The sequence below is a fragment of the Fibroporia radiculosa genome (genome assembly GCF_000313525.1).
Source record: "Fibroporia radiculosa TFFH 294 genomic supercontigs, scaffold77501, whole genome shotgun sequence".
Taxonomy (NCBI): domain Eukaryota; kingdom Fungi; phylum Basidiomycota; class Agaricomycetes; order Polyporales; family Fibroporiaceae; genus Fibroporia; species Fibroporia radiculosa.
Window position 1 is genome coordinate 24,932 of NW_012133519.1, and position 24,244 is coordinate 49,175.

At 48.4% G+C, this 24,244-nt stretch overlaps 4 protein-coding genes across 4 annotated transcripts; 1 reads left to right on the forward strand and 3 right to left on the reverse strand.

The window, feature by feature from the left end:
* Positions 1-702: 702 nt before the first annotated feature.
* Positions 703-4,044, reverse strand: FIBRA_08286 (uncharacterized protein; the record flags this gene model as incomplete). Its single annotated transcript, XM_012329933.1, has 5 exons — positions 703-972; positions 1,163-1,440; positions 3,272-3,386; positions 3,433-3,547; positions 3,599-4,044. 5 exons carry the CDS (start codon positions 4,042-4,044, stop codon positions 703-705), a joined length of 1,224 nt encoding a protein of 407 aa, XP_012185323.1.
* A 1,201-nt stretch (positions 4,045-5,245) lies between these two features.
* FIBRA_08287 (uncharacterized protein) lies at positions 5,246-5,812 on the reverse strand (the record flags this gene model as incomplete). Its single annotated transcript, XM_012329934.1, has 3 exons — positions 5,246-5,265; positions 5,329-5,598; positions 5,650-5,812. The coding sequence occupies 3 exons, from the start codon at positions 5,810-5,812 to the stop codon at positions 5,246-5,248; spliced, it is 453 nt and encodes a 150-aa protein (XP_012185324.1).
* A 917-nt stretch (positions 5,813-6,729) lies between these two features.
* On the forward strand, positions 6,730-15,156 carry FIBRA_08288 (uncharacterized protein; the record flags this gene model as incomplete). Its single annotated transcript, XM_012329935.1, has 12 exons — positions 6,730-6,771; positions 6,820-6,900; positions 6,960-7,159; positions 7,211-7,592; positions 7,644-8,348; positions 8,414-8,706; positions 8,755-9,044; positions 9,098-14,505; positions 14,561-14,714; positions 14,769-14,911; positions 14,975-15,066; positions 15,117-15,156. 12 exons carry the CDS (start codon positions 6,730-6,732, stop codon positions 15,154-15,156), a joined length of 7,830 nt encoding a protein of 2,609 aa, XP_012185325.1.
* A 156-nt stretch (positions 15,157-15,312) lies between these two features.
* On the reverse strand, positions 15,313-20,000 carry FIBRA_08289 (uncharacterized protein; the record flags this gene model as incomplete). Its single annotated transcript, XM_012329936.1, has 12 exons — positions 15,313-15,759; positions 15,824-16,036; positions 16,082-16,171; positions 16,896-17,467; positions 17,551-17,689; positions 17,748-17,896; positions 17,955-18,047; positions 18,105-18,165; positions 18,230-18,702; positions 18,762-19,149; positions 19,206-19,434; positions 19,486-20,000. 12 exons carry the CDS (start codon positions 19,998-20,000, stop codon positions 15,313-15,315), a joined length of 3,369 nt encoding a protein of 1,122 aa, XP_012185326.1.
* Positions 20,001-24,244: the final 4,244 nt, after the last annotated feature.

The window sequence follows — 24,244 nt, forward strand, 5'->3', positions numbered from 1 at the left end:
CTGAGCTGCTTAGGGTACTGAGATTGGCATCCCTACTAATGTATCTTGCTTTGGATGCTTTTCTGAATTGTTTCCTACCTCATGCCACCGTACGTGCAGCGAATGATTCGAGCACGTAAACTCTATTCATCAAAGCGGTTGCTATCTACATACAATTCACAGCACTGAGGGAGAAGTTGAAAGAAAGCAGCTAGAAGATTTGGAAACTCGGATATACATACTACGCAGTCCTTAAGAAGGGGCTCATACAGAACCTACCTGTGCTTTAATTTTGATTCATCGTGTCGCAAGCACGTGCTTAGGGGCAGAAGATGCTCGATTCTAGGAGAAATGATTCAAGTAGAATAAAACTATATGCTGAAAAGCTGCTGGAACTCGCCGTCGTTCACTGCAGTGCTCGTGGCGCACTGGCAAGACAACGTTGAACTGCGCATGCACCACTGCGGTCACCGATGGCCGCAGGAAGGAAATGCATTGATATCCTTTGGATTGGTTATGTACACTGACAAGTTATTTACGAAAAATGGGGTGAGCTTGTAAAATACACCTTTGTAAGCAAGCTCGAAGCTTGATGCTGCTTGAAAGGCAAATGGCAGGTAAATATTACATACTATCATCGAAGTAATACATTTACTTTCCCATCGACGCCGCTGGATGCTCCACTTTGGGCGGCCTTGCTACGACTGCCAACCTTCTAAACTCTTACTCGGTTGCTTTTGCCACTCCAAAAGATCCCTTCCTTTTGTCCTTGTCATCATCCACAACTATGTTCGTTGTTCTCCCCGCGTCGCTGTTGCTTTCTTTCTTGTCTGTGTTCCTTTCAGCTGTTGCAGTCTCGAACACGGTGACCTCGTCTTCGTCGAGTTCCTCGGCCGCAGTTTCTGGAACCGCGACATTGACTTTGGGTGTGGGTAGTAGTGGTAGTGTGAACGCCTCTTCCACGAGCACGGCTTCATATCCCAGTTTAAGTGGCTATTCGTCTTGCGGTGAGCCTCTACAATGACATTCCGGAAGCGAGACATTCAAGCTCAAGTCCTCATTTTCTAACCAATCCTATATTCATGGACGGCTTGTAGTGGACGGGTGTCTAGCGCAAGCAATTGCAGTTGCTGGTTGCAACAGCATTGTCGATGTAAACTGTTTCTGTTCGAGTACAAAGTACGTGATCCATATGCCATGCAAATGGGACAGCATATTCACACATCTTCAGCTCGGCAATCTTCGCCTCGAAATTGACAAGTTGCATGGCAGCGGGATGTCCCACGAGTTTATCCACTGCTGAAGGTCTCGCTAACCGTTTCTGCGCGGTTGCGTTAACCAGCACATCTATCAGCTTCGCTACTACCTCGCTTCCTTCCTCTACACTGAGCACGTCTACATTTTCTGTCTCCAGTTCGTCACCTTCCTCAACTATCTCTTCTTCAACCGGATCTTCGGCTGCTACGTCAGGTTCATCCGGTCAGGCCTCTCCAACTAATTCTGGCGCAGGGCCGAGCACGACAAGCTCGGCGGCGGAACAAAGCCTAAAAATAAGTTATGCTGTGATTGTTGGCGTCGGCATTGCGGCGATTATGAGCTTGTAACGTGATATTTTTGGAGTGGTAGTTTGTCTCGCGAGGACTTCGCATCATTTTCGACACGGTCGGCGAGGACTCATTGTTACAGATTTGTTTGCATCATGGACTAACATCCTTCGCGCTATTGTCACGGTCTGGCTGGTTTACTCTTCGTATCAGTGTGCTTGTTATCGTAATAAATCTGGTTCTCAGTCGTATGCCGTCTCTGTTTCTCATTGTCGTAGGCTGCATTTGAAAGGCTTTGTCGGTATTGCAGATATATGATAATGATACCCACCAATTTGTCTGGCCTAATCTATAGATCATACCTGGGACGTATCTGTAGCGCTTTCGCCAATATATCCTCCTCGTCCTCTTTCCGTCAAAGTGATTACCCAGAGACGTGTTTGTGGTGACTTGGATTGGTACAACTGACATGACATATATTCGTTCATGTATCATTCGCATTTTGAGAAAAGTCCATGGGTGTAGGCAGACTTTTGTTGGCAAGATTACATGCATTGTGTCAACAACAGGTGGTGGGTAGGGTAGAACTGATTGGAGTTGATGATACATATCAGTTTGGCTGCTGACGTCGTCACTAAGAATGCCCATGCAAAGCCAATCAAAGAGGTGGGAAGATGCATGATGTTAAAGAAATGTGTAGTACTAACATAACCGAAGTGGCAGCAATGATAGATATCGCAGCACGGGTGCATCGTACGCTGTGATGCAGAGGAATGGAAACGTCTGGGGACGAGGCCACAAACTTCGTCTAGAAATCAGAAGGGGTCGAAGGGGTCGTTAAGGGAGACTCTCACAGTTACGTACAACAGATCCCCTACTTAATGGCCAATAATCATTGACTCTTCTTGCATGATTTCACATATTGGCACTAACCATCCAGCATCAATACCTGAGCTTAAAGCGCTCATGTTCAGCTCGAGATATGGGTGAAACTACCGTGTCTAAGCCAGAAATGAACGGCTGTGTCGGTGTCTGCACCACTGATACATACTTACGTACGTGCTTGGATCCTACGCTATTAATGTCTTATTTGAAGGATGAAGGATTAATATAACAAGCATCAAGAAGTTGGAGGACAATAGGCTTATCTTCCTGATATCAGCAGTATTCACATAGTCTGATTATCCCTACCAGCAGCGGGTACTGAATGTATTCGTCACACTGTAAAGATATTATGGCTATGCAAATGCATTCCAAACATATCGGATGACTACCGTAGGAAGATACATTCAGATAATTTAGACAGTGGACTTACCGTAGTCAACTTCATGGATCCTTACAGTGTCATACCGGAAGAGTACAGCGCTTGCGAAGATCTACTTGTGGAATATATGTACACAATCCACTTTACCTGTTCATGCCAATTTCCTTTTGTCGTTAACCAAAATCGCATAACACCTAGAGAAATTTGGATGCAAGAACGTACAATGTGCCGTCGTTGGTTGCTAGAATAGCACTAATAAGACAAGAGAAGAAGGGCCCAGAATAGTAGCGTAGTGGGAGATATTAGTCAGGCACAGAGGGAACCGACAAAAATGAAGGGAATGTCGGGACGTTCAGGCTACATAGCGAGGGCTGCTTGTAGTTCTCTAAGCTGCGCCTCCTCGTCATCTTCTATTGCAATTGGTTGACGACCTGTAGCGTCCTGATTGATATAGTTATCGGCTGGAATCCATAATGACACCCACTATCCGCAACCCTACTTGTTCCCGGGGGTTGGTGTGCAGGAACATGATCTGCACCCATAAGACGCTCGTTCAACTCGTCCTGCTCCAACTCAGCCAATTCATCTTTCAGCTCGTCCTGAGATGATGTCAGTGATGATGCGCGCAAGGAGTGAGGCACTAACCTCGTCAATTTCCACACCAGTGTACGCGCTAGTAGAAATCGCCTCCGAGATCTCATTGGCCAGTTGTGTCTGCTCTTGAATCTCATTTACAGTCCGGTCAACTGTGTCAATTGACCTAGACTGAAGTATAAGTACGTTGGCTAAGAATCGTATGCGTCGTACATACGTTGCGCCGTGAATATGCTTCAATGCAATGTTCGCCTGCTTCATCGCCGCCATAGTCTCCGCATTGAAGCTCGCTGACTCTAATGTGTTGACCTGCATTTCTAGCTGAAACCGCGTACCCTGCAGTCGGTCCAGTTCTTGTTCCGTGGCCTTCTTCCGTCGTAGCGCAGCTGTCGCAGCTACATCAACCGTACATTGGCCGTAGGTGACGAAGGTGCATAGTTCCGGAATGAATGATCCTGTCCCGGTACGCAAAGGATGCTGCTTACCATTCTTATTTGCCACAGCATTTGCCTTCGCCTTCTTCAACTCGTCATCAATCTTCTTCTGCAAATACTCTTCTTTCTTGTCTATCATCTGCAGCTGCTGCCGCAGTGTAACAATAGCATCTCTTGACGACTCCTTCGGATCACGGCGCCCACCAAAGTAGCTCATGAATGCGGCCATATCTGTCTTTCCAGAAACACTGGCTTCAGCCGTATGATCAGGTGTATCAATGCGCAATCGATCAAAAGGAAAGTTAGAGACGTGCAGCTCCCGGAGTCGCACCAAGAGAGAAGTGGCTCAACCTTATTACGTAATGAGTATTATGCATCGGGATCAGCACAAATTCTTTCTGCTGAATTCTGTTTTTTTTTTCTAGCTATGTAATGCCACCCAAGCACAGCAAAGAAATGACCATTCCCTTAGTGGGAATGATCCATTTTGCAAGAGAGAAAAAGCCAACTCAATTCAGTTGGCACCTCTACAATGTCTTTTCAGTGTCATTCTTGTTAAACAAGCGGACGAGTCGGAAGATAGACTCTGTAGTATTCGGGCTAAGGAGCAAAGCCCAGTGACGATCGACATGAATTAAAATGAGAAACTGTGTCACCCAATGAGAAAAAATGCGATAAGCCAAATTGGCAAAAATTACCTAATTCAGCTTTCTTCACGCGTGTTCAACGCGATTCGTTGAGTGACCCAGTATCTCGATTTAATTAATGTCACTTTCCACTGGGAGCAAAGACGCGCGACGCACAAGTATGGCTTAGTAAACGCACATTTTGCAGCTTTGGAAAGGAAAAGGTTTCAATTATGGTCAAAAAGTTAAATTCCAACATAATTTCATTTAAAGTCCTATTGCACCATTCTGGTGCATTCAGAGTGCATTTTGATGCCATAAAAAGATGATTTCTTTGCAGTAGAACTTAGCAACTTCTAGAAAGTTTTTTTAGCCAACATTTTTTGCTCAAGATTACACATCCAAGTTCATGCAATCAATGCCATGGTAAGGCAAGAGTCAGTTGTCATTGGTCAATAACCTGATCACTAAGCTTTTAGAACTTGCATGGTCACAATGATAACCAGGATAGACATATTTTCGTCAGTCGAAGCACAACCGTATCTCACACTTACGAAGACCACCGTCTGACACATGCAAGAGCCGGAGTCACAACACATGAATTAAATAAAGCCAGACAAGATTCTTACTTCCTGAATCATGACCGCAGGTAATGTCTGGGGTGGGTACAATGTGAGCTAGATCACCCAGTTTTGCTAGTGCAATACCATAAACACGTATCCATTGAGATAGCATAACAGAACGGAAAGCAAACAACTACGAGCAAACCTACTAGGGCGTGCGTACAAAGAAGTGCGAGTAAGCCTACGATTCGGAGTACGTAACTAAAAGCGACAACATATCAAAGAGCATACTAATGGCCAAGATGTACATCCACTACACCTCACCGCAAGAATGTTCGGTGTGACAATAGGCAGGCGGAGGGATGTCATCTGCGTCGGTATCAGATTCGACAAAACCACGCGTGGTAAGCTCTCCAGGCTGTAACTTGAGCTTTTCTTTGGATGAGTAGCTTAGCGTCGAGCGCGCGGAGAACGAGAGGCGTCGCGGAAGAGTATACTCGAGCGTCGCAGGACTGTCTGACGGGATTTCGGAAAACTCCCATCCGCCGTCAGGTAGTCTGTGAGCGACGCGCATGTTGACGCCTGGTTCGTGCACTGGTACGAAATGGAGTTAAGAAAATGAATGACAATTAGATGTAGGCTTACCGAAGTAAGATGTGTCGCCGCTAGGCGACCCAAAGGGTGTGACACGGCATGCAGGATGACTGAGGTCGAGAGCGGTACTGCTCCTGACCGAAGGATGCGACTGGGTCGGAACCGCGTGGAGACGGCGCCGCCGTAGGTACCAGAATAAGAGGATAGCCACCATCAGGACGACTATGCCCACCGTAATGCCAATGGCAATCGCAGTGACATTTGAGCCGGATGAGGAAGGTGTAGCAGAAGGTGATGGGGTAATGGAGGTTGCTGAAGCTGACGAAGACATGGATTTCGGGTCAATAAAAGGGTGAACAGGTGGACTCTATTGTTGCGATCAGCTATACTGAAAGCCGAGTAGGGGTTTATCTCACCTGGAATGACAGTACTTACGGAGCGAACGTTGAAAGAGCGATGTGTCCAACTCCGTCACCAGTTAGGTCTGCGCCGTAATCTGCACACAGAGTGATCAGACGGGAGAAATGGCATCTTCATCGAGATGACAGACTGACGCACTAAATCGCAGCTCGTGCTCTGGATATGCCAAACTTATAAAATATGGCCTTGGAGGTCGACATAAAACGCGAACATAAGCCTCCGTTCAACAAGTCGAATGAAGCCCTGCTTGAGGCCCTGAAGCTTGAACGCTTGTCGTGACGAACTTCGTCGAACGTCGAACGAGAACACGAACAATAACAACGATCAGTCACCACGTGATGGTACGCGTATAATGTTAAAACGCCAGAAAAAATGGCAAGGATATGTGTTTAATCAGTAGCTCAATAGGAGCACGTAAGGAAACAGCTTTAAATTTATCCCTATAGGCTGATGAGCAAAGGCTGCAAATAAATATGGAGAATCTCACTCTCAGTGTCTCACAGTCTCTCTCAGTAAGGCTCATCTATTTTATTTACTGTGTAATGAAAAGTAGAATCTTAAACATTTGAACCTTAACCTTACTCTACTAGTCACGTGATACTCAGAAATGCGCGAAGCCGCAAATTGAGTCTGAAAGAATCTTAGATCTTGGATTTCACCAGGACCTCGTTCACCGACTGTTCAGCGCTGCTGCCCTGTATTATTCGGAGTATGGACTTTCATGATAATGATCGTCCGACGAAGCGGTTCAAGGTATGCGATTACTCCTTGTTCTGTGCGTCCTCTCATAGCGGCTCTTAGCATCAGTCGTATAAGGATACCTTGAAGGAGGTGCACTTGCCGTCTGCTCTCATTCAGAGCAAATTTGAACAGGATATTCCGGTAGAGGACTTTTTTCTACGCTGTCAGTGACATCAGAGCTTGCTAATGTTCTTTTATAGGACACAGATTCACACTTCCATGAAGCACTCCAGCACTGGAGGGAACTGAACCTCTCCCCCGCATTCGTCGCGTACGCCAATGACGTGAATGGATTGTCAGCATCCATGCCTCTCTTACTTTATCATTGGCATACGGTCGTTGAGCTTTGGCTCGCTGCGTTAGAGAAAGCGGACGACGAAGCGTTAAAGGCACTTTTGGAGTGAGTGTTTCGGATGATCCTGCAATATACCTTTTCAGATGTCTTGGAAAGTCTATTTCAGAAGCTTGCTCATGACCTTCGCACAACTCTTGCGCCCAAGTATCCCGAGGTGTTGATGCGTCTCGTACATTTGTTGCCGCGTTCTCTATCTGCACCTGCCCTCACCGCACTGTTGGCAACCTTTTCCGCCCTATTCAAGTACGTTCTCATCCCTGCTGTCGATTCAGAGCTACTCGCCCAAGCATGGTCAGTCTTCCGCGGAGTGCTTCCCCAGTGTAATCCCGAGGTCCAGCGAGCAACTGCAGACATCTGGGGAACAATGCTTCGGAGATTGAAGGCGCCTGCGCGGAGAGAATGTGTTGTATTAATCGCGAACAGTGTGGATGGTCCGCTTGCAGATGCCTGCGCGTGGATGTTCGTTTCTGCGTGTAAGGTCAGTTGCGCATATAAGTTTTGTGCACTCAGAGGCTGATATTGTAACTAGTCAGCGTCGCAAACACTGCACACGACCACCGCATCTATCCTTGCGTCTCTTCTACGAAATCATCTCCACAGCACGTCCCCAGATGCATCATTTACCCTCGTTCGCCGCGTACTTACTGCTCTCATTCACCACTGCAAAGGTGCAGAGCAATTTGCTTTTGTTGCTGATGTGGTAGTGGCTCAATTTGTCGACTGCACACAGTCGATCGCAGATGACGCTAATCGTCTGCGAATCACTGGCATGCTTGAGATTACTACAGTTATGTGTGCAGTCCGCCAAGGATCACGACTGACTGCGCAACATCTGACGACTATGCTCTCACACTTCGTCGAAATTCCATTCACGGACGAGTTTCAGCCGTCCCTATTAAAATTTTTGGCGGCTGCCCTCACAGCTGGCGACATGGGGCTCTGGATGGGACTCGGCCGAAAGGCGCTTGAGTATGCGTGGCAGTGCCCTGTTTTCGGGGTTGAACTTTGTGGGGCTTTAGCAAGTTTGGATTGGGGTGGATGGAAGCTGATGGCGCTACCGCATGTACTCAAGCACACTCCGGATCTGCTGGAGAGCCATCCAGAAAAGACTTTACAGCTTTTGGTTGCCTTGCACAAAGAAAAACGGTTTTCTGGTGTAGATATCGTTTGGAGGCAACAATTGCAGGCATGGGTCGATGAACAGATCACGGAGTGGCGACATTCTGAGGAGAACGTAAGTTTGACGCGCAAAGAAGGGCCGTGTTTATATCTGTCGCTGAGTTTCTTTCTCATCTGTAGGCACTTATCCTGCACGACATCCTGGCGCTTTCATCTCTCCTTAAGTCTATAACAGGTCCCTTAATAGAAGTTGTGAACAGGACGCTGGACGCACGGGAAACTCATCTAAGGTTTGACGAATCTTTCGCAAATTCAGCGTGGGTTTTGGGAGCGTGTCTACAATCCTTGTCGATTTGTCCAGCTGCTGAAAGGGCTGCTCGAGTTGACCTGATAGCATGGACGAATAAAATAGCTGAAAGATGGAGCTGGTCTAGCAATGTATTATTCGGGTTGATCTCTCTGATTCGAGCAAGGTGAGGAATCCTACACATACCGCCACTTAGTCACTCATCCCTCTTCAGTGAACCCACTGCGTATCGTGTACCATTCGATTCTCTGTATACATCACTGCAAAACTCGCTCCTTTCATATTCTCAGGGGCAGCGGCTGGGCGCTCTGAGTCTTCTGGGATCGCCATTAATCTCATCTTCAGATAGTAATTTAGAAATTGTCAAGCGCTGCTTACAAGCGGAGGAAGTTCCTTTGGATGCGCAGAACTCGCGAGAGCGAACGTTGAAAATCACACGACTTCCTGTAGTCGTGAAAGACGGCGACGAAGTGAGTGCAGAGATCTGTTGTCGATGGCTCATAGGTCAGCATTTCTGCTTCGTCAACTTGTATGAAATGTTCATTTCAGCTTCTTAGCGCAACTCAAAGTCAATCTTCGGCCATTATGGTCCGCTGCCGCGGGGGCGCTATCTATACTCTCCGAACGATTTGGTGATCTCGTCTGGCATCTAATGTTCGAACAACTACGAAATGCTTCTGGCGACACAGTCGATGTTCGAAGTCCTCCTTGGATGAATGATAGTGATGATAATGAAGATGATACATGGGAAGAGGAACGGTCGTGGAGAGATCCAAGTGCTCATAAGTTGCGTAGTGTAACCCGCAAGTGGCATGATGGGAAGATTACGAAGCGAGCAATTATCAAGGTAGAGTTCGTTATCCTAATTTCGGATGTACATTTCATTCATATCCTCCAACAGTCGCAGACTCCAGACCAACGCTTCGATTGCTCAATGTACGAAGCTCAGCTACTTTTCGCGATGGGCGACTGTAGCTCGCTGGTGGAGAAACACAACCGTGATATCATCCCTTTCTTCCTGTCTGTTGCCGGTCCAGGATCCCCTTCGAAGCTACCCCGCCACAAGTTGTCCGCCTGGCTTACCCTGTTCTCAAAATTCGTGAACCCCAAAGCGTTGCACTCGACCGAGCAATTGCGATCCTTGTATATCACTCTATTGTCCCATCCAGATCGTTCTCTGCAGCGTCTAGCTCTTTCGTGTCTGCTCACCTACAAGTCTCCGCGTCTCTCGCCTCACGAGGATCGTTTACGCTCTCTGATGGACGACACAAAATGGCGAGACGATCTGACCCAATTGAACATGAATGACATCGAACAAGCAGATCGGCCTGAGCTCGTCGGAGTTATCATCAGGATATTGTTTGGGATGATGTCAGACAGGCGAGGTCGGACGCGTGGCACAGATCGACGTGCGGCTATTCTTCCCAGCCTGGCCGGCTGCACTGATGAAGAGCTACATCTATTGGTTGATCTAATGCTACAGCCCTTGACAACAATGGAGAAATCGAAAGACGAAGTGTCTTTTGTCATCCAGTTCGTACCCAATGACGTATCGGAACGCCAACAGATCGGTTTTCTCACTCTCCTTGGTGATGTGCTGAAGCATTTGGGCTCACGACTGACTACTCAGTGGCCCTCTCTTCTAGAGGCATTGCTTAACATTCTGGGCACTGCGCAAGCTCGTATCACGTCATCAAAATCGACATGTGACAAAGAGGAAGATGAAGAAACTGACGAAGCCGCCGGAGACACCGACGACGTCCTTGGGTCCTCGCGGAACATTCGTGTTATGCGGCAGCTCGGGTTGAAACGGTTTGCCGACTTCTTCCGCTGTCCCATATCCTACGACTTCACCCCGTATCTACCAGAAGCATTCCGTGCATTTATCTCACCCCGTCTGCCCAACCTCGATGCTGAAAATACTCAGGCCCCATCAGCTATCCTGGAACTATTCTATACGTGGTCTTTGCGTGCCGACCATGCAGAATTTCTCGTGAACTACGACAATCGGACGCTTCCCAAAGTATACGACTGCTTGATAGCGTTAAATGTCAAATCCACTGTCGTCGTCAAAATTTTTGACATTGTAGATCGGATTCTGACACTGTCTGCTGAAGATGAACGGCTGGGTAACGCATTGCTCAAGCCCCACGTATCTTTGCTACTCAAGAACATGAGCGTATTGATCGATCGGACGAAAGGCACTTCGTCCTTCTCTGATACACTCGGCAGACGTCAAATTGCCATTCTCTCTCAACTCTCTCCCTATCTAGAAGACTCGGATCAAGCCAGGATGCTGCTAGAATTATTTTTACCTCTTCTGCGCAAACCAACGAAAATCGTGCCAGAGAAAGTGAAGACGGACATAACGAATATCCTGTGTGATCTCTTTTCGCTCATACCGGATCTGGCATCCTCGGACTCGCCTATTTTCATGAGAACTTATGCTGCTCTTGCGCATATGTTCCAGAACCTTCGATCGAGACAGGCCCGATTATCCCTTGTCGCTGCTTTCCGTAGCCTGTCTAGCGTGGATACATCGCTATCATCTCTTGCAGAGCTCATGGAGTCCCTCAATGCGTATTCGACAAAACGAATCGATGAACCTGATTTTGACCAGCGGCTAGCAGCATTTGCCACACTGAACGAAACCTTGCATTCTTCGCTATCTTGTCAACAGTGGCTTCCTATTATATACAACATGCTCAATTTTATACAAGATCCCGCGGAATTGACTGTAAGGAGTAATGCTTCCTTAGCCCTGAAACGCTTTGTCGATCGCGTCTGCATTGGAGGAGTGGACTACGAAAGTATATTTTTAAGGGTGCTTTACCCTGGACTCAAAAATGGTCTTCACTCCAAGAACGAGATGGTAAGGGCAGAATTGCTAAGCGTCGTCTCATATGCGGCCTTGAAGTGCGACTCCATCGATTCCGTAAGAGAAATGCGCGGTTTACTTGCTGAAGGCGACGAAGAAGCAAATTTCTTCAACAATATACATCATATACAGGTACATCGACGCACTAGGGCCATTCGCCGGCTGATCGAGTATTGCGATGGCGGACACTTACGCAATAGTACTTTAGCGGAAGTCTTTATCCCCCTAGTTGGCAACTTCCTCGTCAATAACGCTTCTATCGATCATCTTCTGGCCAATGAAGCCATATCAGCCACCGGGCACATTGCGCGACACTTGAACTGGGGTTCGTACTATGCCCTTGCTGAACGTTGCCTCAGACAATCTAGCAAGAAGGATGCCTCGGAGCGTATTCATGTCCGAACACTCGTGGCCATCTTAGACAATTTTCACTTTCCAATGGACGGTGTGGTTGATGAAGTGGAGGAAGCAGAGAACCCCGATGCAAATGATGCCGAGAATGAGGAGAATGTTGGCGAAGCAGCTGACTTGGAGCCGAGGCCGTCAAAAGCGGCCCTGGAGACAATACGGATCGTAGATGCAGTCAGTCGACGCTTACTCCCTCGTTTACTGCAACACCTTGAGCAACGGGAGGAAACTGAAGATAGTTTAAGGATCCCAATCGCGATTGGAATCGTTCAAGTCGCGAAACATCTGCCCCAAGATCAGCGGGAACCTCAAATTACCCGATTGCTGACGGTCCTGAGCCAAGTCTTCCGGAGCAAATCTCAGGAAACTCGAGATCTTGCTAGGGACACGCTATGTCGAATCGCTGTCATCTTAGGCCCATCCTATCTTCCGATGACGCTACGCGAGCTGAGGGCCGCATTACTTCGTGGCCCTCAGCTTCATGTACTAGCATTCGTGACCCACGCCCTGCTTATTCACGTCACGTCCGGAGAGCATGCAACGCTATTCAACGTACTGGACGATTGTGTTAACGATATTGCTCATATTGCCGCAGAGGTAATTTTCGGCGAATCCGGTAAAGATGTGCAGTCAGAGAACTTCAAGACAAAGATGCGTGAGGTTCGTTCCTCTGCATCCAAAGGATACGATTCGTTCACAATCACGGCGAAGCACATTACACCTCCCAAAATCAGTAACCTCCTTGTCCCCGTTCGGAACATATTGAAGGAGACCGAGTCGTTGAAAGTGTTGCAGCAAGTGGATGATCTGCTGCGAAGGATTGCAAGCGGCTTGAACGCAAACGAATACTTAGTCCCCAAGGAGCTATTAGTTCTATGTCACACCCTCATAAGCCAAAATGCTCGCTTCCTCAGAGAAGTTCCGCAGCCTCATAAGAAAGGCAGGAAGGGACGCGATGATGCGGTTGTGCAGATGAGACGCAAGATCTACGCTGAAAATGACCATTACGCCAACAATTCATTCAGGTATGAGTTCAGTGGTATTATCGTGACCATTTCTTATCTTGCCTTCAGATTCGTCAATTTCGGCCTTGATCTCTTCGTCACCGCGCACCGTCGCAGCCGGTTTGATTTCCAAGACCAGCAGATTATCGCGCGACTAGAACCTATGGTTACAATCATTGGCAACACTTTGTATTCAGACCGCATGGAAGTCGTAATATTAGGATTGAAAGCAGCAGCGGCAATCACGAAGTGTCCATTGAAATTCATCGATAAGTCGCTACCTGTGCTCATCACTCAGATGATCGACATCATAAGGCAGGCAGGAACAACCGAGTCGGACGCCGTGCAGGTCGCGTTCAAGTCGCTGGCGACTATTTTGCGTGAGCAGTCTTCTGCCCAGGTGAAGGAAAAGGACCTCGTCTACTTGCTGGAGCTACTTTCGCCAGATCTCGAGGATCCTTCGCGACAAGCCTCTGTTTTTACAATGCTGCGAGCTATTGTGTCTCGCAAGTTCGTTGTGCCGGAAATATACGATCTCATGGACAGAGTGTCACAAATCATGGTGACAAGTCAGTCTCCGCAGGTCCAAGAGCTATGCCGAGGGGTTTTGCTACAATTCCTTCTAGACTATCCGCAAGGCAAGGGCCGACTTCGAACTCAAATGACACTCTTGGCGAAAAATCTCTCGTATGTCTATGAAAGTGGGCGGAAGTCGGTGATGGAGTTGCTCAGTGCCATAATCGCGAAATTTGCGGTGGATCTTGTGCGCGAATACGCAGATCTGCTATTCGTGGCTCTCGTGATGGTGGTAGCGAACGACGAGTCTGCAAAATGCAGGGAAATGGCGTCGGAGCTCATCAAAAGCCTCTTTGCACGCTTGACTGATGGACAACGAAGCGTCATGATGTCGCACGTTCACACTTGGGCTCAACAGACTTCTCAGCCGCAGCTTGCTCGAGTATCGATGCAAGTATACGGCCTCATCGTTGATTTCCTACAGCAGGATATAACGCCCTATATGTTGTCCATCCTAGAAGACCTCAACAGTGCTCTCAGCCGCAGCGCCCAGATGCTGGAGTTCGCTGAGACAGAACTCGACGGCGCGGATACTACAGACGAGGAACTCAATTGGCAAATGTCGTATCATGCACTGTTCGTCTTCTCCAAAGTGTTGCGGGTCAGGCCTGACCTCACAAAACAACCGAATGCTGTGAACTGGCCGACTGTAGTGCAGCATCTCGTTTTCCCTCATTCGTGGACCCGTGCGGCGTCATGTCGGCTTCTGGGCCTGTATTTTTCTGCAGTCCCAGTAGCTGTTCCACAGACCGACCTTCCTCATTCCGATCCGTTGTCGCGTCAAGGTATGGCAGACGTGGCTAAGAAGCTGTGTATTCAGCTTCGTAGTCCAAATCTTGATGCAGCGCTCAGCTTGCAGATTGTGAAGAATCTCTTTTATATTGGCAAGAGCTTCTGTATGATTGAGCTTCCCGCTCGAGTATCTGCAGATGATGATGATAATGATGTGGAAGGCGTCAATGAACACCACGAGAACGAGCGTAACGACAGCGAGAATGACGAGGAAGCCACCAGGCATCCGCTCCCATGGCTATTTTCGAAGCTCTCATATCAGGCTAGACATGCACATACCGCAAGGAGGAATAAATCGTCATGCCCTGTACGTTCTGTGCTTTCATCTCAATGAGACCGCCTTACCAGACATTCTCGGCTAGGATAATTGGGTTCACCAACCGGCGTCTGTCTTGAAGTGGTTTGCTGCTATGGTTTCGCACATGGAAGCAAGCCAGACGATGCAATTCCTGGTTCACATTCTGTCTCCTGTATACCGAATCGCGGAAGATGATACAATTCGTGATCCACAAATTAGTCAGTCTCTTCATCGTTCACCTACTCAGACGGCCTATCTAAATTATGATGTAGCGGAACTCAAGTCGCTCGCCGTTGAACTGCAGGACCTGGTCCAAGCTAAGGTTGGAACGACGCAGTTCGCGAATGTGTACAACCGTATCAGGCAAGGCGTGCTGAGCGTGCGGAGGGAACGACGGAATGCTCGGATGGTACAGGTACGTTCCATGCATCGATTCACCGTTATACGTGCGGCGCTAAGTTTTATACCTAATCGTCAGGCTACTACCAATCCAGAGCTAGCGGCAAAGAAGAAGCTGCAGCGTAATGTCATGAAGAAGGAGAGTCGAAAGCGGAAAAACAGATCCTTTGCGTGCGTACTGGCATATATAGCCGACTGGTGCTGACTAACCCGAATCCCAGTGATAACAAGGGTCGTGCAAAAAGATTTAGAGAAGGATGATATCGTTCATGTTTATGGTCTGGTCATATCGGCAAATAAATCTTTCACATTTTGCACGTAACTTATTACAATTCTCCACTCTTCTACAAATATATATCATACTTTCCAAGTATGCCAGGAAGTGGACTGGGGGAGACCAAGAGAACCAAGGAGATATTATGAGAGATCCATCTCTTGCTCGCCATCATTCGATGGAAAGCACAAATGGTTCTCATCTGCTGCGGCCTCGTCGTCATCCTCGTTCCAATCGCTCGTAGTCTCCCAGTCATTCTCAAACTCAATATCGAGTGTCAGTTCTCCCTCGCCGTCTCCATCGTCCGTTAGAGGTAGGAATGACGCGAGTTGCGGAGGCAAATGGGTGTGCGGGTTGTGCGACACCGGCTGTACCCAGCGGCGCTCACGCAGACGTTTGTGACGCTCGCGATCCTCCTCGATGCGTTTGAACACCTCCCCGCGGGCGAGTGTTGTGGTACGCTCGCGACTCGCTGTATTGTCAGCTTGTTGCTCCTGCTCGAGCGACGCTCGTCGCGTATCCAAAGTCGCCATGACGTCGTCTACTTTTTGTGGGTCGAGGACACGTTTGCTCCGCCAGCTCTCCAGGATCTATCGCAGTGTGAGTATATACTATGTGGAAACACGCGCAAAATACGTTCAGAAGAGGACATACTTGTTTTGTACTCATGAGGTTCGGGAGCCCCTGACGACCCTCCGGAACAACATACTCCACGATTTTCCCCAAGTCCCGCGCAACATAATCAACGTAGAACGAGGTCTGAGCTCCGTCTTGTCCAACATGACCCTGATGAGATTTAGCTAGGAGTGAGGTCTCGCAAAGCGAATCCAGAAGGTACAGGATGTTGATGCGGTTGTTTATCGAGCCCTGCAAGACTATCAGCAGAGAGAGAGACAGCGAGGAAGGACATACCTTTTGGCATTCCTCCACTATACAGTCCCACAGATCCTCACCACAACCAGAAAAATACTTTAGGGCATAGCCGACGACCTTCTGGATCGACTGTTGGGAGCTATAGCATGAGCCATTTCAGATATTGTGAAAGATGGAAATATCATAGACGTACGCATTCAATTTTCTGAGCAAGGAAAGAAATTGAAGCCTAACTTCAAACGGGTCCATTCGTGAGCATAGGTTCGAGCTTGTCTCCCGCAGACAGACTTGTAAATAGGGACCTTATAGAGTGGGAGAGGACGGTCTCAATAAGGGGTTTCGAGTTTTGTTCCAGACCTCAGGTGGACGCCACCGGCCGCGGTCGTTCAATAAGATCGTGTTTCGGCCGTCGCCGCGAATACCTTCTCGCTCGAGCCTACTACTCAGTAAGTACTTACACTCACTGCGCTGTTTATCAGAGCTCACTGGATTTGATAATCAGAAGACTATTCTTTTTGTTTCAAAAATTCGAATAAATGTATGAGCCCAGGTGTTCCAGATTCACTTGGTACCAATGACTTCAAATCCTGTACGAGTTGATCCGACTTAGCAGATAGTACAAATCTGACTCAAATCCTTTAAATTAACGACCAATGGTTCAAAAATCAATTTTTGCAACTAGTAGCTTCCCCAAGTCTGTATGGTTCTATTCACAATTACTATCCGGAATGACATTGTGTTCCCACAAGGATTTATGCAATTAAGTTGATCCCAGTACTTCCTTCCGCCACGAGTTCTGGGACTGTTCTCTTTTCGACACCTGGATATATATCTCTTCTTGATCCTTTCGTACGGCAACCATGTCCTTGCGCCATGGAGTATCTGACCCTCGTGGACACGATGGTCCAATGGCGGCGGGGAGTACAGAGCCTCTGCCTCTGCGGCTAAACCATTTTCCGGAGGAGCCCGACGATCTTGAAGATGCTCCAGGTAAAGGGGGAAATGCTCCTTGTGGGGTGTGGTACCGAACGACGGAGGTGTCACTAGAATTGATTGACAACTTCTGCATAGATAACGTCGGAGGAATCGATGTTTTAGGTTGTGCCAACGCGGTAACAGGCAGCTTTGGAGCTGCGGTGGAGATGGGAACAGTGCCCGTACGAAATTTGGGAAGTTTTGCAGTGCGACCTGCGATCAACATTGGCGAAGTCCAAGTGGCTTCCCGTCCGCGTATACCAACCCAGTACTCCGCTAATTTTCCGAGTAACGTGTCCCGTCCCCCGTTGTTAAAGAATTGTCGATTAGTTACGATGACCATACCAGCTGTACACCTTGTCAACATGACGTTTGTTCGGGCCTGCGACCGAAGAAATCCAGGACCACCAGTGCGTACAGTCGACACAATGACGAACTCCTCCTCGTGACCTGTTCCGTCAGAACCATTGAGTTGGAGTACAAATGTAAAATGTAAAATGACTTTCCTTGAAAACTATCTACGTTGTACACACACTCCCAAGGAAGTTTCTCTGCTTTAAGCTGACGCTGAATGGCCCCTCGTTGTGCATCGTATGGCGTAATGATACAGAACCTCATCTTCTGGTAGTAGTGGCGTACCAAATTTACAGCAGCGTGTACTTCCTCCATGTTCTGCAAATATCCTCAGAAAATATTGTGCTATTCGCGAGATTGTGAACAGGGGGCTTACGATCCAGCTATTCCCGGATTTTGCCTCTGTCCCCTTGGCCACATCGACAAAAACAATACACGAGGCATCTTTGATACGATGCACAGATCGTAACTTTGAGTTGTACACATTGTGTGAGATGAAGTTGCCAAGCGGAGCGGGCATACGGTCTGAATGCCAGATAAGCTCATATGACAGACTTAGGGCTATACCTGCGGGCGAACTTACATTGCGTGTCAAGGAAATGAGCTTGAGGTTTCAAGTGTTTGAGGTCGAATATCGTCTGAATGTCGGGCGCATTGTCTTTCCCAAAAGGGGGAACTATATTCAGCAGTGTTCAGCATCTCATCTAGTAGAAAGGGACGTAGTGGCAGATACGCTGTTTTGGATCCCCGAAGAAACACAGCTTGTGTAACTTCTTGAACTTGTAAAGCAGATGCTACGTCATCTTGCTGGATCAGTACAACCTGTTTTATTCTTATTTTGCAACAATAGCCGCTTACCATAAATTCGAAGGTATCGATTTGAGACGCCTCGTCGACTACCAGCCTCTCGACGGGGACAAATTTGTATATCCGGCAGTCATCCAGGGCAGGATTCGACATCATGCCCAGAGTGCATAGTATGACGTGAGAACTGCCTAACATGCGCTCCATTTCAACTGGATCACAACGGAAGAGGTCGTCTGAGCGTATCAGATACTTTTCAATTGGCCCGTATATGTGCTCATGCCTAGTCGTCATAGAATCTTTCAGCGATTTCTTACAATAGAACGGACGAGGACAGAAAGTGTACCATTCCACGTAGAATTCCTTCGACACAATCAGTTTGAAACCAATCCTATGCTTGTGAAAGCTTGCGGCAATATTCTTCACACCGACATTCGATTGTGCCACGACCCATACCGGCTGTCCTTTTTCCTGCCAGACATGAGTTGCAGACGAGATAGTTTTCGTCTTTCCGGTTCCGGGTGGTCCTAGGTAAGGAAGATCAGTTGAACATATTGGGCCAGGAAACTCATGGCATTAGGAGTACCATGCACGATAACAAGCGGACTCGTCAAACTAATCATGGATTCCACTACACGTGCTTGGGATGCATTCAACTCCCGTTCCGTGGAGATGTTCTCAGGAGTGGATTTTTGAGTGATGTTGCACTGAGCTGGTCCCAGCGCAGATGGAAACCACAGCATCTGGATCAATAGCGAACGAGAAAGAGAGGCTTCGCCATACAGGACGCGAAGAATGAACTCGTCGCGTGCACGTTCCGCATTAGTGGGTTCTTCTCTGCCTACTACGCGGATAGATCCTATCCCGCGGCGAAAACGGCCTTCGGTGACCTTAATCGTGGTCGACTTTCCCTCGGCGCGTATTGCTTGTCCATATATCGTTTTTCCGTCTTCAGTATCAAGCACGACGGATGTCTACATGGTCGCCGGTCAGACTCGTCCGGTCAGATTGAACAATGGATATGTCTGACCTGCTCGCTCCTCCGAACCCTTGTCTTGAATCGCGAGTTCCTGAGCACGATATTCCCGTCCACGAGTTCAATGTCATCAAACTCGTTTTCCATTTGATCTGGCTTGGCCATTTCCAGAAGCTGGATATTGGTTACCCATCGACCGAGGCAACGCAACTCCGCAGCATCGATTACTGCAGTATTGACCTTTGCCGCAGACTCAACGTAACTTCTTGATTCTTCCGCCAGTCTATGCGGACGTCTAAGCAGCAGATTATGAACGTGTTTATGCAATACTTACTTCACAGAAAGCCACGCGCGAAGGCAGAGATTAGTATCTCCAAGGCCGTGCCAAACAGCGTTTATTGGATGGCGATTGATACCAGGAGTAACTCGCACGTCTACAAATCGGCTCGGGGACCACGGCTCTGGTGCTGGAATCAATGTCCCGAGCTCAACTCCGCGGCAATGGAAACCCAGGTGATAGCAAATTTGCAAAGCGACGTCAGCCATTCGAAATGTCGCGAGAAGAGGGCCGGCGAAGAGTGCATTGAGTGCTGCGAATTTCCCGGGGCTGCCATCCTCAATGCTTAAGAGGAAAACGCGGTCTCCTGTCGCAAGCGCAATGGCATCAATAGTCCCGTCGTTTGCGAGCTGGATTGAGACGCCAAGGATATCTGGCTCGAGCTGTTGTATGGCCTCCACCGCGGTCGAGGTGTGACCATTCGAGAAGCGTCGCAGACAGATACGACGGGAGAAAGCTGGGACAATAATCTGTTCCAAGAAGCAAGACTGGGAGACGAGAGACGAGCTCATCGTGGAGACGAAGAGGGAAGAGCAGAGTGTGGTCGCCTCCGAAGAGCAAGGGCGGGGAATCTAACCGACGCATATATGCTGCGCGAACGCGCACCAGCTTTTTTTTTTTTGGTTTCGTGACACGTGCAGTTCGAACATTCTTATTGTGATTTGCGTGGCATCCCGATGCTATGCCAGGGGGTGAGCTCGAAGAAAGTCAAGGAAGACCTATGGCGAGTGAGGCTGCAGCAAAACAAGCAATTGACCTGCAGCTGGGGCGTGCGAGATCCATTAAGGGATGTGCGTATCAGAAGCTGTATTCGATCCTGTGAGCTTGTATTCCCCCGTAAGTAGTTGAAGAGGTCAGCAATCTAATCTCCCCCTCTGATTTCCTTTCTCTGCACTTCCATTTGCTGGCCTCAGGAACCGAATCGGTAAATCTCCACTCACTCAGCCCATCATTGCAGTTGGAAATTGAAGTACTTATTCGAAAGTGATGATATGCCAGCGGCACGAGTGAGTCACATCGGCGCTTGCCTCGTACCGATCATGTCTAGGGCAATTTCTGCTTCCGCGAAACAAAGTATACACTAGTGGACAATGCGATCGTCGATCGCTAACTTCAACAGCCTAAAACCCACGCAGTGCGAAATAAGTCTAGCATAGGAAGTCGAGCTTCTAGGCGTACCGAGTGAGCCGACTTCAGGCCTCAAGGCAGCTGTTGCAACACGTCTGGTACCGAGTATCTAGGTCAAAGTGTTTGTGCAAGCTACTTGAGACAAGAGATCAATAAAACACCAGCGTATGCGTCACTAGGGAATCAGCAGCACTCATAACTTGATTGATTGGAGGACTTATCACTGACCATAGAGAGATATTCGACGCCAAAATTGAAGTAGTAATCCATTTCTCCGTAAGCTTCGAGCACATTTTAATACCTTCGGACTTCAACTTTAGAGCAGGGCAGAGAACGAGCCGCTCATGCTGTGAGCAACACTCGTAGCAGAATAGCACTGTGGGCAATATCAATGACGGACGACATCCTTGACGCGTGTAAGCAGCGCAAATTTCCGTTGAGCTTGGTAGACGAGATCGTTCGAGAGGTTACGCATACAGCGAGCTCAGTGTGTGTAGGAAAGTTTCTAAGTGTTGACAGTTGTTGGAAGGCAAAGTACGGGCTGGGTACAGAGCGACTGTAGCGCTGTGGTTTGTAAAGGGGACCAACTGGTCAAGGTATATGTTTGATCCCGATATATGAATACTGATGGAACAAAGAACAGGCGATTAACTCCACTGCCACCGCCGGCCGTCTCGAGTGTATTGCAAAGCTACCGTCACTGTATCAGTAAGCATCATTGCCATCGCCGCCACAACCGAGGATGACATATAAATGATTGTAATTCGGCCTTGGCTACCTCGGGTGTGATATCCGCTCTGACCTAATCCGAGCTATGGCACAAATGGAACAGAAGGATGGCAGACTGAAGCGATGATGAGATGAAGCGTATAATGAGATGGATTTGGGCCAACGCGGCTCGGTCGGACAAGTACGGCAAGTCGCAAAAAAGGTGTACAGTGAACGAAGGGCGTTACGCTCTTCCCTGCTTTCGGAGAATGATAATCTTGCGCACCTGTGTCTTCACCGGGTCGGCTTTCACGACTGATCATGACGAAGATGACGCCACAGAACATTATAGAGGCTCGCCGCAATCCGACTAGACTTTAAATAGTCTAAGTGAGCGCTATGATGCATTACCCTAGTTTTCAGGATGCGTACCACTATAAATGCACCGAGTGCCGGATTCCCTGGAGTGATATGAGATGAGTAATCGGACCTTATGAATGAATCTGCAGAGCTAGAACAACTGAACAATCTGCCATGACAAAGATATCTTCAATCCTATATCCTCAAGCCCCTCATAGTCCACATATACATGTCATACAGCCTTGGCTGATGTCGCATGTTAACACATCGAAGGGCTGCATAATGACAGTAAAAACAGAGGAAAGCGTGAAGACACCCACCGGGCGCCGGCATGGTCTCATCTCTTCAAGTCTAACTGTCCATCTAAAACAAGTGATCCCAAGTTCCAAACCAAAGTCTTTTACAAATTCCGCAAAGTTGCAATTGTTTAGAGCGCGGTCGGTCTTGTGGCCCTGGGCTGTACAGATCAATTTGAGTGGCGACGAGAGCAGACAAGCCGGAGTACCGTGCGAGCTGTCTGAAGTAGCTGATTCTGAGTAGCGCATACCACAGAGTTCCACCGCAGTGAGCGGGAGAACATGTAATGCAACTTGACATGAGAGTCGAAGGCATGAGCTGCCAGGCGCACGCTATATTGGAATCGGACCTTGAGCGGGTCCAAAGTCGAGCTTGGAAGCCTTTGGAAGCTTATGCGGACCAAAGGCGGTATTCGTCGGAGCTTCAAAATAGCCCCCGGCAGACCGGCCGGAGGAATCATTCGTCTGGGCGTTGCAAAGTTGAACTTTGCTTCCAGGAACTTTACATCGACTTTCGACGATACGTGGTCTTTCCGGTTTTTAACAACTGATGCAGCTCAATGCGGCCTTCCCCAGGTCAAGCTTCTTCGAGCGCAGGAGTATATTTGGGTCCGAAAGCATTTCCACTAACGCATTCACAAAGCAAAAGGATACCTCGGGTTCCTAGACATGTAAGCATTTGCGCTCAATCCTCGCCGAGGCATTGCTATCACAGACCATCCACTTTACTCAAGTGAAAGCACGCCCCTGGGATCATTCAGGTACCGATGGGCCACAACTTCCTTCCGGGATTATAAGTTGGCTTAGCCCAGGCGGCTGCGGTCACCCAAGGCTTTCTGCCAGCGGCTTCGATGTATATGAATACAACAGCTTGAATTCACATATCTTCTTCGTGCTCCACACGACCCTAGAGCGAAACTTGCAAGATAGCAACAGGTAAGCTCCCACACCTGTGAGTCGGCGTTGGCAGCTCCACTACAGCTAGTTCAACATCTCGAGGTACGATCACCAAGACTGATGCGTGCTGGATGTAAGCTGATGCTCGGGTCTGTCGGAAGTATCTGCAGATCCGTGGATTCCGAGAATGTTTGGTTGCATATTGCGCATGAACTGACCAGCGCCACCTTGCGTCAAAAAGTATTGACAGGTGCTCACAGTTTGATGTCGCAAATCGCATGATCCACCTAAGGTGCCCCAGCCTCAGGTACCCGATAACCCAAGCGAAAGACATAGAAGGCTGTAAATAGAGAGCTGTGAAACTCAATGCTATGGTCGCATGGTGAGATACGTTGCCTGCTACAGTCCATCAATATTTGTCGCTTTGAACTTACTAGGTGATCCGAATTGACTTAGCGAGTTGCTCTACATATTATACAGGCGCTTATAGAAGCCTGTGAGAGCCCAGTTGATTGGTTGAGAAGACCATGAGTGTTAACTCCGGAATTTCTGGAAGAGCGATAAGGTTCTGTTGAACCCAGGGCTCCAGGTCTGTCAACTCAAGTCAGCACGACCACCTGCTAGTACCGCTATCGCTTACGTTATCGCCAGAACGCTATATCACGAGGCTACGATACGCTGGGCTCTACTCCGACCCGCACTTGCAGAGGACTATCTCACAGTGAACCAAGAGAGCGACTTGATAATGGAATGCCGAGAGAGACCGCCGGGATGAGCATATTTTTGAGCTTTCAGCTTTTGCGATGGGACTGGTTGGCATGCGTGTGATCCTTCTTGATGGTTACAGTCCTTTCTGGCGAATTAGGTCGGTATCTCCTCCCACTGATCTGGTGTGATTGACAATCGCGTAGATGCGCTTCGTTCAAGCGCCTGTACAAATGTCCTTTGCGTTCTGCGGCGAGTTGGGTGTTCCTCCCTGTTCGTGGTATGACACCTCTCGGGATTCGGCGCTCGTGCCAGCACAGTCGCTACAGCAACCTGCCATCAGCTCGAGTGTCCTTGGGATTCTACGTATCAATTCTCCCTGCGCCTCAGAATTCTAGCTTGGTGACAGATTGCACTGGTGATGGGCGCGCCTCAAAATAGTCCTAGCGCCTCCTCAGTGTGCTACTATACATCCATTCCATGCTATGATTCAGTGTGCCCTATACGTCGAGAGCGCTGGATAGGAGCTGACATATCTTTAATATGTAGATGTATGTCGGCAGCTTTTCGCTTCAGGTTCCGATCTGCTAGAATGTTCACATCACGTCGGAATAGGTATAAAGGATCGAGCTAGATCAAAGCAGTCTCCAGATCCCCCCAAT